At 54.4% G+C, this 13,985-nt stretch overlaps 1 protein-coding gene across 1 annotated transcript in view; it reads right to left on the bottom strand.

Annotated features, from left to right (window-relative positions):
* The window catches only part of LOC116940040 (low-density lipoprotein receptor-related protein 6-like), a 67,195-nt gene that overhangs the window by 11,887 nt on the left and 41,323 nt on the right, over nucleotides 1-13,985 (bottom strand). The window contains exons 9-13 of the mRNA XM_032949284.2: nucleotides 5,492-5,708; nucleotides 4,568-4,857; nucleotides 3,520-3,746; nucleotides 1,711-1,895; nucleotides 1,009-1,154 (exon numbers count right to left, since the gene is read on the bottom strand). Of these exons, the coding sequence (XP_032805175.2) occupies nucleotides 1,009-1,154; nucleotides 1,711-1,895; nucleotides 3,520-3,746; nucleotides 4,568-4,857; nucleotides 5,492-5,708 (1,065 nt within the window). The remainder of the gene's footprint in view (nucleotides 1-1,008; nucleotides 1,155-1,710; nucleotides 1,896-3,519; nucleotides 3,747-4,567; nucleotides 4,858-5,491; nucleotides 5,709-13,985) is intronic.

Below are 13,985 nucleotides of genomic sequence, written 5' to 3'. Positions count from 1 at the left end.
AGGTCGCAGCGTCAGCGGGTGAATGAACGATCGACGAATGGGTGGTCACGGCAGTCAGTTTGATTGAAGAAATAGCGCCGACTAATTCGCACGTTGCCGAAATGTTAACCCCCTAGCCTGGTATACAGGTCGTGGGTTCGATCCCGAGCCCGACGCCTGTTGTATATTTGGAGTTTGCATGTTCTCCCCGTGGTCACGTGGATTTTTCTCTGGGGCCTCCTGTACTGCAGAGTGCGGTTACGTGAACTCCCCGACATGAGAGTGAACTCGCCTGCACGTATAGGCATGCAGTCGGGCGCCTACGAATGCTCGCTCAGAGCAATTGCCCCCACACAGTTTGCCAAGGCTATACGGAGGACCTTTGCCTTTGAGGGCACCGGAGTACCCGGAGGAAATCCACGCAAGGTGGGAGGGTGAGGAAGGGGTGCAGATGGAATATAACCAACTTGCTGTATTGCCATACTCTAGCAAGCCAGGAGATGGCGATCTCACCGCTCGCGGGTACGCAGGGAGTTTCACAAACTTGCGCGATCGATCCGCCAACCCCTCCCTCCCTCCTCCCAAGGTTCTGGATTGGAGCAGGCCACGTGCAGCATAGCTACCGTCACGTGGCCGGCGGCGGTGGTCCGGTGACCTCGTGTGTCAGCGTCCAGTGACATTCACCCCCCGCGGGAGTGACCTGCACGAGGGCGTGCGGTGACACGAACTCGCCTACGTCACTCAAATCAATTAGCATTACGCACAGTAGAAATCATCGCCCCCTCCACCCCGCTCCCCCCAGACTGGGAGACTAATGCCCACGTGGGCATCAGTCTCATCGTGCCCACATAGCGGCAGCTGCCACTCGGAGTGCCCCTCTTAAGACTGTTTCACACGAGACGCGACACAAGGGAAAGAAAGCGCTGTAGGACGCCTGGAGGGCGGCTGTATCAAACCCGTTGTTACGATTCGCTTGACGACGACAGTCATTAACGTTACGATTACCACTAGTACACGAGGCGAGCTCACCTGTATGAGGGTGCGGTTGCCGCCGCTGGCCTTGTCGGCGCGCTCGATGCTGCGCCGGCTCCAGTCCGTCCAGTAGATGTGGTCGCGGTACTGGGTGAGCCCAAAGGGGTGCGGCAGGTCCTGGGCGATCACCTCGCGGCCCGTGCCTGCGAGCGACGGCGCGCGGCGTTAAACCCGAAACTCGGAGGGGCGGGGGGTCGGCGGCGCGTTGTGGCGAGATGTTAACTACCTCGCCTGGTAGACAGGAGGTTGTGGGTTCGATCCCGACACTGACACCTGCTGCGTATTTACGTGTCTCTCTCCCCTTGGTCGCCTGGATTTGATCTCCGGGTCCTCCGGTTTTAAACCTCCCCATTTAGAATCAACATCACGTGTTTAGAGTATTTGGCTGCTGCTATAAATGTCCACGTGATGATGATGATGATAAAGCCACTTAGTTGAGATATCATTTGTGGCCGGGTCGTTTTGAAAAAACGGAGCTATGCAGCTCAGTGGGCCTTACGCAGTAAAATACAATTGTTTCGTTTTTGCAATGTTTACGATTGACACGCACCGCAGTAATGACCGGCGGCGGCCGCTGGATTCTAACCGCAAACCTCCTCAACGTCGAGCGGCGACGAAGCGCTACCGTTGGAGGTCACGCAACCGCCACGCAAGGTACGGGCAGGGCACGACGCGGAGCGGTGGGGGAGCAGCACCCACCGAGCATGTTGGACGACTCGATGAGGTTGGTGTCGAGGTCAGCCCAGTAGAGGCGCCGCTCGGCGTAGTCGATGGTGAGGCCGTTGGCGCGCCCCATGTTGCCCAGCAGCGTGACGCGCACCGAGCCGTCCATGCCCGCCCGCTCGATGCGCGGGCTGCCGCCCCACTCCGTCCAGTACATGAATCTTCACGAAGACAAAGGAGATCCCAAACGCACCTTATAGGCTTAGCAGACTGCTGTTAAGCGAGCATCGCCTAGACAGGCCGGCACGGCACACGACGGGGGTGGTTGGCCAGGACCACGCCGGACCGCCTTTGTTTCCCCAGTGGCGACGTTTACTACTCATTTGAAGCCGAGTCGACCAAGCTAGGGGATGCCCAGAAGCGGTTCACAGAATCGTCAATGATGTTGGTAGTGGCCGTGTGCGAGAATCGAACTCGGCTCATCGAGTTCATAGTGCAGTGCGCGACCCGCTGCGCCACCGTGAATGTTTATGCACGCACACACACGCGCGCACACACACATTTGCGAAGGGAGGATTTAACGTTATGATTTACAGCGGGGGGGGGAGGCGCTTATGTGTTTTTTATGCCGGCATTAAACCTTCGCACGAGCCCACAGTCGTAACGTTCGCTGTAACTCACACTCTCAATGGCGGCCGATCAGATTGAACAAAGCCATGGCGGAGTGACTAACTTTCGCAGTGCCCCTCGCCTCCAGACTATAAACTGATCTTTACCACAGCCAAAACAATAACCTTAACTCTAAAGCTACGTCTTAAAGTTAAGGTTTTTATAACAGCTACATTTTGACACAAAATCCAACACTAACATTTGTCATCGCATTATCCTTAACAGTCATCCTACGTACATAGTAACTCAACTTATAGCCATCTGTGAACCCACTGCTGGTCGTGGAGGTTTGTTTGATGATGATTCCGTGCAGTGAACTATGTAGGGAGCAGTATTGTGAGCTGTGTGGCGAGCAGTGTTAGCAAGCTCTGCGGTGAGCCGTGTGGGTGAGCCATGTGGGTGAGCCGTGTGGGTGACCCGTGTGGGTGAGCCGTGTGGGTGAACCGTGTGGGTGAGCCGTGTGGGTGAGCCGTGTGGGTGAGCCGTGTGGGTGAACCGTGTGGGTGAGCCGTGTGGGTGAGCCGTGTGGGTGAGCCGTGTGGGTAAGGCGTGTGGGTGAGCCTTGCAGTGAGCAGTGTGGTGAGCCTTGTGGGTGAACCTTGCTGTGAACTGTGTGGGTGAGCCGTGTGGGTGAGCCGTGTGGGTGAACCTTGCGGTGAGCCATGTGAGCCGTGTGGGTAAACCTTGCGGTGAGCCTCGAGGTGAGCCGTGTGGGTGAGCCATGTGGGTGAGCCGTGTGGGTTAACCTTGCAGTGAGCAGTGTGGTGAGCCGTGTGGGTGAGCCGTGGGTGAACCTTGCAGTGAGCCGTGTGGGTGAGCCATGTGGGTGAACCTTGCGGTGAGCCTTGAGGTGAGCCTTGAGGTGAGCCTTGAGGTGAGCCGTATGGGTGAGCCGTGTGGGTGAGCCGTGTGGGTGAGCCGTGTGGGTGAGCCGTGGGTGAGCCTTGCAGTGAGCAGTGTGGTGAGCCTTGTGGGTGAACCTTGCTGTGAACTGTGTGGGTGAGCCGTGTGGGCGAGCCGTGTGGGCGAGCCGCGTGGGCGAGCCATGTGGGTGAACCTTGCGGGTGAGCCGTGTGGCAAGCCATGTGGGCGAGCAGTGTGGGCGAGCAATGTGGGCGAGCCGTGTGGGCGAGCCATGTGGGTGAGCCGTGTGGGCGAGCCGCGTGCAAACCTCACCCTTCCTCAGGGTCCACAACGAGGGCGCGCGGGTTGTCCAGGTCCTTCCACACGAGCACCTGGCGGTGCGAGCCGTCGAGGCGCGCCACCTCGATGCGGTTGGTGCCCGTGTCGGCCCAGTAGAGGTTGCGGCCCAGCCAGTCGACGGCGAGGCCCTCGGGCGAGTCCAGCCCAAACTCCACCACGTGCTCCAGCGAGCTGCCGTTCATGTACGCGCGGCTGATCATCTGGCGCGGCGACGGGGAGAGAGAGAGCGAGAGAGGGGGGGTTACGATGGAGGCACGGGCAGCACGGCAAGGGGCGGATGGCGGAGGGACGCGTGGCGTGGATGGACAGGGTGGGATGCAGAAGAAGAAGGGGACAAGACCGCAGGTTAAAAAACGGAAGTTTCCAACCAAAAACATCGTTTTTAACATCAGCTGCGTGAATTGTTGAGTTAGGGCGAAGGGGTAAAAGGCGCAGCCCTGAAATTGCTTGCTCGTGGCTTTGCTCGCGCGAGGGCTTCGACTGTGGGGAGCTCCGGTAGAGGGTATTTGGCCTACTATTCCACACTTACGTTCAAACCATTTGCGACACCGTGCGGCCGTGGCTTGGTCGTGTCCAATAACATTTTGATCGATGGAACGATGTGAACTTTCAGACCCCATCGACAACGGAGCCACCACACCCACACCCCCTCCTGTCCCCTACTCTAAAAACTAAACTAAACAATGTTTCCATTTTGCCAGGTAAGGCCCACTGAGCTAAATAGCTCCTCTTCAGCGGTGACCTGGCCACAAATGATAGCTCAACGAAGTGGCCTATCATGTGGAAATTTAAAGCAGCCAAATACTCTAAATGCACGTTTACAAATGTGGAGGGAAAACCAGAGGACCTGGAGAAAAATCCACACGACCACAGGGAGAGACAGACACGCAAACTCCAAATGATTCAAGCGTCAGGGTCGGGATCAAAGCCACGACCTCCTGCACACCAGGCGAGGGGAGTTAACATCTCGATTATCTGGGCACCCCCCCCTCTCTTCCTCCCCCCCCTCTTTCTCGCACACCTTGAGGCTGATGTCGGTCCAGTAGATGCGCCCGTCGCTCACGTCGAAGTCCAGGGCGGACGCCTCCTTGACGCCGGCGAGTGGGATGGCCACGTCGTTGTGGCTCGTCTCGAGCGAGATGCGGCGGATGTCCGCGCGGCGTGAGAACAGCAGGAAGGCCTCGGGCAAGATGCAGGTGTGCATGTCGCCCAGCAGCTCCAGGCCCATGGGGCACGCGCACCGCGGCCCCACCGGCCGGTACAGGCACAGGTGGCTGCAGCCGCCGTTGTCGAGGGTGCACGGGTTCGTACCTGCAAGCGGCGGCGGTCGTTTGGTGGAGGCGAGGGCCGGGGGTCGTGGTTGTGGCGGGAGCGGAGGAGAGAGGAGAGAGGAAAGGCGGCATCGAGGTCAGGAGATGCGTCGTTAACGGTGACGCGTGGGAAGGGGGAGGATTAGTCCACAACGCGGCCCTTCCGGTAGGTAACGTACGACAGAAACCGTGAACGCGTAAAGGGGACAAATAAACTAGAGGAGAGAAATGGGACTGCGTGAAGTCCTGGAGTGCTGGGTCACGGTTAGAGTTGTAACTAGTGCTGTCGGGGCTGCTTGGCTGGTTTGTTAAGTTGTTGGGCTAGGCGCTGCTTGAATAGCTTTGTTAACGTTATGGGGGCGGTTTGTCAGAATCAAGACTTAGGACTATGGTCTGGGTGGCTCACTATGCGGGGGCAGCAGTCTGTATTGGTGGTTCATTTGGTTATGGTTTAGAGGTAAGGCTAAAGTTATACAAGATAAGATCACGCCCTACAATCTTCTAACCTTTCCGAACAATCTGCAGTAATTTTTCCCCCCAAGACCCAAAGTATGTATGGCTCTTTTTTTCTTTTCACTTCTAAACGTAAAGGAAAAAAACAGCGAACAGATCTTCGTTTCAAGCGCGTTCCGCACCTCCCAGCGGCCGCGTGCCGGTGGCCTTGAGGCCCATGAGGTCGGGCAGCTGCTCGACGATGACCTCGCGCACCAGCGTGCGCTTGTGCACGCGCTCGATGGAGCGCCGCTGCCAGTCGGTCCAATAGAGCCAGTCGCCCAGCAGGCTGAAGCCGAAGATGTGCGGCAGCTTGTCCTCCACGAGCACCTTCCGCCCCGTGCCGTCCACGCGCATCACCTGCGCGGGCGACGGGAACAACGGCAACAAGGAAACACAAAGATCGAGACTGAAGGCCAACGCGTTCCACGGTCAGCCAGATCGACGGCCTGCCCGAACGGTAGCCCAAGCCATCTGCCTGGTGTTAGATGAAAATCAGAATCTTGATATATCGACTGGCGGAATCCGATGAGTTGTGAAGATCTTTGTCAGAGAGGTGCCCCAGTAGGTTTTGCACGTGTCCAGTAGGTGTTCGCGTTGGGCCATGTGGATGCCACTCCCAATGCCCGTGTCTCGGTGGACAGCCCTCCTCTCTCCTGCACCCACGTCCTACGTGGCACAATCTTTTTGCTGCCTTAAAAAAAAAAGGTACCCGCCACATTCTCCCTTCGGACATCCGCACTGCTCCCATCTCATCTTGCCACAAAACCTCCAAGCATCCATTGCAGACGCTTGCGCTCAAATGCAAGCAGTTTACTTTCACAAAGTGCTTGGTCTTTAGCTCTCGGAAACCAAACGGTGACACATCAGATGTAGCACTCCCACCTCAAATAGCCCTCTTCCTTTACACTCAAGACTTTATACTTTTCGCCTTACAAAAAGCGGTCACGTATAATCGCTTGCGTCGTTGCATTTACACGATCCGGGTGCCGCCCCCATTTGGTAAATCCACTGCTGGACGAAGGCACCCTCCTCCCATGCTGTGCAGGTCGTGGAGGTCGTTTGACCGTACAGTCCGTTCTATAACGCCACGTGGTGTTTTTATCACGCGATTTGGATGTATGACGCAATGACTGTATCGGGGAACACATTTTTGAAAACACGGACGGGAACTGGATATATCGCACCTCGAGTGAACAGAACTACGTCACGCGAGTAGGAACAAGCGGTCGTACGGCTGCCTCGGCGTGGCATCATCATCATCACACAGGGCTGCGGGATGCTGCTGGATGCCTCTAGATGCTACCCACGCGCCTCAGTCTTTGTCCGGCCTGCGCACGCATCTCGCGTGTTCTCGCGGACCGTGCCTTACCCCCTATATTATTTATTATAACGCGATCGTTCCATAATGCGGTGTTCTTCAGGAACGCAACTACCGCCGTACTACAGGAGAACAGGACTACACTTCGCCACGCTGGTCAGTAAAAGTTTCACTTCCTTATTAAAACGCGTGTCAAAAAAAAAAAGGCCCATAAACGGCCGAGGTTAAATGAGGTTCCTTCAAAGGGCTTGCGATTTGATGACATTGCAGCAAACTTTTGCTGGATAATCTGTGTACCAGGCGTTTCCCATGAGTTTATTTGAGCCTAAAAACAAACAGAAAGGGTCCGCACGATCCTGACTAGCTTGCCGGCCATAAAGGAAAGCAGCCATTTGAAAAGCAAACATAAGATTAAATTATCCACCAAAACAATTAAAAAAAATTCTAAATGGGCACAACAATGATAATAATATTAACAATTATAATAATAATGTCGTTTCATCTGATAAAAGCCTCGCCAAGTCTGCAGAAGCTTTTTCAGTGCTGTATGAAAAAAAAATTTTGGCCGAATGAAATGCAGTTGTGGGGGCGTACGAAATCAAATGACGGGCCACACAAAATGTGGTTGTGGGACGTATCTTGGCCTCCTCGGTACCCCCCCCCCCCCCCAGACAACTGCAGCGAACTGTAGTCCCTCTGCAAAACCAGCACCCGAGCACTCGCGCAAAACGCACAAGGGGGCACGGGCGCGGGCACGGGCGCGCGTGTCCAACCACCCCCACTGTAAAACCTGGAGCCGATTTCGCGACAATCTGTTACTGGTTAACGTCCGTCCGCCGTGGTGGACCGGGAGAGAAAGTGGTAAAAATGGGACCCCAATGCCTGGGATGTTTGTGTGCTTTGGCGTGCTGTTTGGAATGCTAGCATGTGGGAGGATGGGGAAAGAGGGGTGGGGGTGGTGCGGACGGGGTGGGGGTGGCGAGGGGAGTCTGCTGCTGTGGCGGTTTGAGAGTGCGGCGGGACGGGGGGGGGAGTATTTAACTTTTAGGTGACCCTTATTCGTTCGTCTTAAAAACTCATAAAACTCCGCTGTGGATTTCGAGAGCGGACCGATGCAGGAGCTTTTCTTTGAGAGGGGCTACGGCCGAACGGGGCATCCCCGGCACATTTGGCGGAGCGCACGCCGTGACGCATTGCGGCCCACCTCTACAATCATCGCCACAGAGGGGCAGGTGACCGAAGCGACCGAGCGCGCCAGTGTTGGGAACAACAGCGCTGTTGCCATGCTGAAGGTGTTCCCCTCTCACACCCGATTTGCACAGCTAAGAGACTTGCAGGCCGTGGGCCATATGTCTTCCCCAATCCTGGGTTAAGCAAAGACATGATCAAAAGAAACGGCTCTTATCTTGCAGCCCAGGATGCGCAAGCTGTGCATCCTGGGCTGTCCTACAGGAGTGTGAAAACTTCACGTGGGCGTGGTGAAATTTGAAGTGGCTTTCAGGCACACAGGGCTACGGCACGCTCGAGTCACACCACCGCGTCATTACACAGTCATCACGGCACCGTTCTGATGTCATCGCAAGAGCACTACGATGACAATCGTGAAACTCGCGTGTCCATGTCATTGATCGCTCCGCTATTTGTCTTTCGCTTTTTTTGTGTGCTGGTTGTTATCGCGTTGACGTACGGACATTGCCGTTTGGCCGGTGTCGGCCGCGAGCGGGGATTGAACTCGGGATGGCTGGATTCGGAGCGCAGTGCGCGAACCGACTGCATGGACACTCTCCCACTTTGTTAAAATCGGACAACCACACAAAGATAAACCAACGCGCACGAGTGCTCGCAACTGAGGTCGCACCTCTCGGCAAACGCCCGATGGTGCTGGATGCAATCGCCAGTGACATGACGAGTAGAAAATGTCAAAATGTTTGATTGCAACTACTTAAAAGTATTACTATTGAACAATTTATGTTATTTTAACAGGTAAGGCCCACTGACGCGACCTGGCCAAATAAAGGTTCACTCAACGACGTGGCTTATCATATGGAAATTTATAGTAGGCAAATACTCTAAACGAATGTTTATAAACGTGGAGGGTTAAAACCGGAGGACCATAGGGAGAACGTGCAGGCGTCAGGGTCGGGACTGAACCCACGACCCCCTGTCTACCGAGCGAGGTAGTTAACATCTTGCCACCATGGCAACCATAAACACTCCGATTACGCTGATAAACCAAATCAATTAGCGTATTTGCCCAACGACGTGACAACGTGGGCTCCACCGGATATGGAGGGTGGTGGGAGGGTTTCAGTTAATAATTGGCATTATAACTCACACAACGATTTAATCCCAAAAGAAACTAATTATGAATCGCACATACCGTACTTGAGCGAGGTGGATGCGGGCCAACTGTGGAAAAGTTTGGGAGATGAACATTTTTAGTTGTGTAAATCGCGTTAAAAATGCTCCGAATGATAGCCAAAACGATAAGGCGGACGCCAAAAAGTCATTGCTCGATAAAAAAAAATAACAGCGGATTACTCAAAAATGCATGCTGTGGTTTTATAAAGAAAAATCAACAGAACCAAAGCAAGGGCCACACGCACACACATACACGCGCACACAGACGCACACACAGGAACACACAGACACAAACACACAAGTATGTAATACAGACACGCACACACACAAAGGAATGCATACAAACACAGGTGCGTACACACATCGACAATGACAGACAGTTGCACAGACACACAAACACAACATTTCCCAGCATAGCTACATAGACGGTCTGGGCAAGTGCTGTTACTGAGCGCCTATTAAGGCCAGCACGAGGGAGTAGTGTTGACAGCACCACGCCCGGCCACCTTTATCTCCCCAATGTATATAAAACGCACCACATACTCTTCATTTTAAGGGGGTGAGTCGACCTAGGGGAGGCCCAGGAACCGGTTCGGCTATCGCTCGCCACTGCCATTAGCCACAGCCGGGAATCTAACCAGGTTTCCAAGTTCGTTAGTGCCGAGTGCACTCACCAGTGCACCACCCCGGTCCCCACACGAGCACACACAAGCACACCGTTGCATGGCTTGTGCTCTCGAACGAAGAGAGCTACGCAGCCAGTAGCTTTGGATGTGTTCAAGTCTCCTCCCTTGTCCACGTGCCCCCTCCCCGCCCCCCTAGGAGGTGGGGGTTGAGCAGTCTCTGGCGCCAGAAGGAAAGGCCCCCCCCCCCACCACAACACCACCATCCCCCACCCTTCTCGAAGTTTCCCCGGCCATCTGGACGGCATCACGTGACTAATTGGCGACGCGCGGTGGCAAGCGGTCAGCCCAAGACGAGGAGCCGAGCGGGTCTCGTCGTTAGCCACGACCTCTGACCCTCCCGACCCGGAGCAATGAAGAAATGAGGCAACGAAGCAGACAGGACCCCCGAGTCAAAGTCGGCACCGCCGGATTTGTGGCGTTTTTATGGCAATCGCGATCGAGAACTCAGTTCGAGGGAGGCGGCCCTGTCACCACTTTGTGGACAAGTCGCCCGTCTCGATGCTAAAACCCCAGCAGCAAATTGCGCGCTTCCGAGTTTGGCGGTCGATGTTCGCAAGCGGACTACGACTCTGAAAGGAATGGCGCTGCCCCGGTGGTCTCCCCCCTCCTCCCCCCCCTCCCCCACCGTGATTCATGGATCCACACGAACACGGGGAGAGAGACAAGGAAACTTCAAATATACAGCAGGCGTCGGTGTCAGGATCGAACCCACGAGCTCCTGAATGCAAGGCGAGGTAGCTAACATCTTGCCATCGCGGCGCCTGGTTGGATTTCCCTTTTAAAAGTGCGGCCGCAGATTCCACGTGCAGATGGGGGGGGGGGGGGGAGCTCGGCTCCGGGCCCCCCCCCCCCCGCATGAGAAACCAAATTCAATCAATGTCACCAGACGGCACGGACCCATTAAGGGCACAGGAAAACTACCTTCTGTTGCCTTTTCCTGCAATTAAGTCGACTCCCTCCCGTTTTTTTTCTTCTCTCCTCGGAAGTCGATGAACAGGTGTTGCCTCTAAGGTGGATGAAGAGGCCCACTGAAGCCACTTCGGGCAAAGACAAAAAAAACTCATCCCTCTTGGGGACCATTCTCTTCAGCGTGCAGGGTGGTGCACCGCTCGCCACAGCGGGGACGGGGGGGGGTACAACGGAAATAATAATAAAAAATAATAATTTACATGTATTTGTGTGGCGCACTTCCACTCACGTCTCAAGAGAGACGAAGCTAATCGGAGTAAACGGACTTAAGAAGATGTGATCGTGTTGCGGTGCGACGACGATAGCCGATAGCACTCTACCCAGAGAGCGCCCGGACATATTAAAAGGGGGGGGGGGGTGGGGGGGGTGTGGAAGGGAAGAAAATAAATCATCGATATTTTACTTTGGGTTTTCAGAGCTTGGATGACTGCATCCATTTGGGCCGAGTCGAATGCCTCTTCAAAGATCCACTGCAAAGGCCCGGGAAGGCACAACGAGAACGGGGTTCTTTCCAGAGCCTTTTTCCAGAATTGGATTCAGGCAAAAACGAGCACCTAAGTGGGTGGAATGTAGAAAACCCTTACCCAAAAATGTGCTGTGAAGAGCCATTGCCAAAGAAACATCATCTGCTATATATTTTTGTTTACTTTTAAGGCCATGCAGTGTTACTATGAACGAACGCGTTGAGTTTTCTTTGTTGTTGTTGTTGTTATTATTTGTACACCACTGCCATCGCAGCAGCAGCAGCCACGTAAATAATTTGCTCAAACCTTGCTTTGCTTTGTTGGCCACAATGCGCCTGTTGGCAGGGTACGGAAATTCCAAACGGAAGGCCGGGAGCTCGAATCCTGGTCGGAGGTTGACTTGGTCCATCATCACTCCCAAGGTGAATAAACTGAGAACCAATTTGTTGCAAGTCGCCTTTCACAATTTTTAAAATTTTACCAGGTAAGGCCCACCGAGCTGCTACATAGCTTTTTTTCAGAAGCGACCCGGCAACAAATGATAGCTCGTATAAGTGGCTTATCGCCGTCTGGAAATTTATATCAGCAGCCAAACACTCGAAACGCGTGATGCTGATTCTAAAGTGTGGAGGGGAAAACCGGGGGACCCACACCACCACGGGGAGAGAGAGAGACACACGCAGACTCCAAGTCACCTCTCATGGCATCACAATCGCAGTGGTAGCCATGAGAGGAATGCGACATTTCTACCACTAGGTGGGCCGTGATTCGATCTGAGAGTTGATTATTTTTCATCTCGTCCGAACCGTCTGGTGTGTATGGGCGCTTGCTTTTTTTTGTTCCGTCTCATTTGCTCCATCAGCCTGCAACGGATTCTTCGGGGCAGCATTCGACGCGTGCATCGCAAGTTTAACGATACATTTTAAATCAATCAACTGATGAATAATCGCACGCCGAGTTTCTGGGAGTGTAACAAGATGCTTTGGTTCATCAATGAATATCGGTCATTTTAAGCTCGCGACGGATGAATCGAACGTAACCCAATGTCCGCCCGACCTCGTGACATCTCTGAAGCTAAGCTGGAGAGAGCCTGGACAGCACGTGGACGAGTGACCATCACAGGGCTCGCACAGCATGGTTACGTTGCCCCATTGTTCCACTGCACGACGTCCACGCTCCAACGTCAACGGCTCCCCGCCTTCACCAAAACCGCGTACTGAGCAGCGGCAGCGAAGTGCGCGGTCAAAACAACCTCCACGACTCGCACGGCGTGGGGACTCTCTCTCATCCAGCTGCGGATCGACCATGGGGGCTGCTACGTGCGACACGCACGTTCCGACCGCGTCGTGCCGCTTGGCGAAACAGCCCGGAGCGTCGTTTCGCCGATTCGCACACACCGGTGCCGACGATCTTAACGGGCAGCGGCAAAACCTGGCGTTTCCTGCAATTTGCCCAGCGTCGTGTGATGGGGAGGGGAGGGGTGGGGAGTGGGGAGTGGGGAGGGGGCGTGCCAGTGGCCCCTCCCTTCACCCTTCTTCCCCAGCCCGCCGGCAACTGCATGCGGAGTTGCAATGAGCGATTAGCCTCAAATTACCAGCGTGGAACGCGACCACTACAGCTACCTAACAACCGCTGCCACCAGGTGAAAGGAGGCGAGGCAGACCGGTGCGCACACGGCTAAACCACATTACGCATCGTCGTCATCATCAATGCTTTCACGGAAGGGCAGTCCAACGAATTAGGTAAAGCTCCATCAACATTTCAAAACCACCCCCAAGATTCATCGTCATCATTATCATCAGCCACGTTCTCTGTACTGTTTAGGTGAAGGCCTCCCCACAGCCATCGCCATCATTCATGGCAATACACGATGGAAATGCTAGAATATGGTGCAGTTAGCGAGCTTCTTAGTAGTTGGGCTTGGGTATGGATGGTTTCGTTTGCAAGCCGATGGGCGAGGGTACTGTTGGCTCGTTTGTTACTAGTAGGGCTAGGGTATGGATGGTTCGTTCGTTCGCACTGGAGCTATGCACTTTTAAATCCAGATGGAAAACTAATTTCTTCAGAACTGCTTTTTGTGTTTAGTTTGTTGTCCTTCCCCCGCAACTCCAATTAGCACGGTTGGCTATGTACGGTGCGCAAAATAAGTTCAGCATACATATGGTTGGATTAGGGTTCAGTTAGCTAGCTTGTTAGTATATAGGCTAGGGTCTGGCTGGCTAGTTTTTTAAGGTTATGGGCAGGGGGATGAGATCTTGTTGGTTGGTATGCCCTCTGCTTCAAAACAATCTGCTGCTCTCCCCCATTACCAACGTTTGGCCCTTTTACGCTTTTCACTTCTGGTATTCTCAGCACCCTGCCAACGATCACAAAAACAAGCGCAGATTCACACACCAGGGACGACGCCACGCACAGACAAACCACCACGATGGGCTTCCACACATCTCTGACTCCGTTTGCCATCATCGTAGCCACCATCAACTGTGATCCATCTGCCGCTGGATTATTCTGAACCCAAGCCGTCGCCATTACCCAAAAAGTTCATAATATTCATTCTAAAGGTTTTTGGGTTCGATCGCGTAAATACGTGCCATTAACCCACCACCACCAATAATAATAATATTGGGTCGCGGAAGCCGACGTGTCAAAAAATAACTCCACAGTCTCGCGATGCAACAATCCAACGAGCAACGGGCCCCGCGAGCCAATCTCGATCGCTCCATCTCCCACGGCTCACGTCCTCTCGGGCACGTTCCCCTTCTTTGTTGGCCGCCGCTCTTTGGCTGTCCTTTGTCTCGCCCACCGGTGGGTGTCCCTGTGCTCACTACTCTAAACG

The sequence above is a fragment of the Petromyzon marinus genome, chromosome 7, assembly GCF_048934315.1.
Source record: "Petromyzon marinus isolate PM22_M1 ecotype Great Lakes invasive population chromosome 7, UKy_Petmar_22M1.pri1.0, whole genome shotgun sequence".
NCBI classification, from domain to species: domain Eukaryota; kingdom Metazoa; phylum Chordata; class Hyperoartia; order Petromyzontiformes; family Petromyzontidae; genus Petromyzon; species Petromyzon marinus.
Note: the sequence above shows the minus strand (reverse complement) of the source record. Positions and strands in the feature narration are given on the sequence as shown.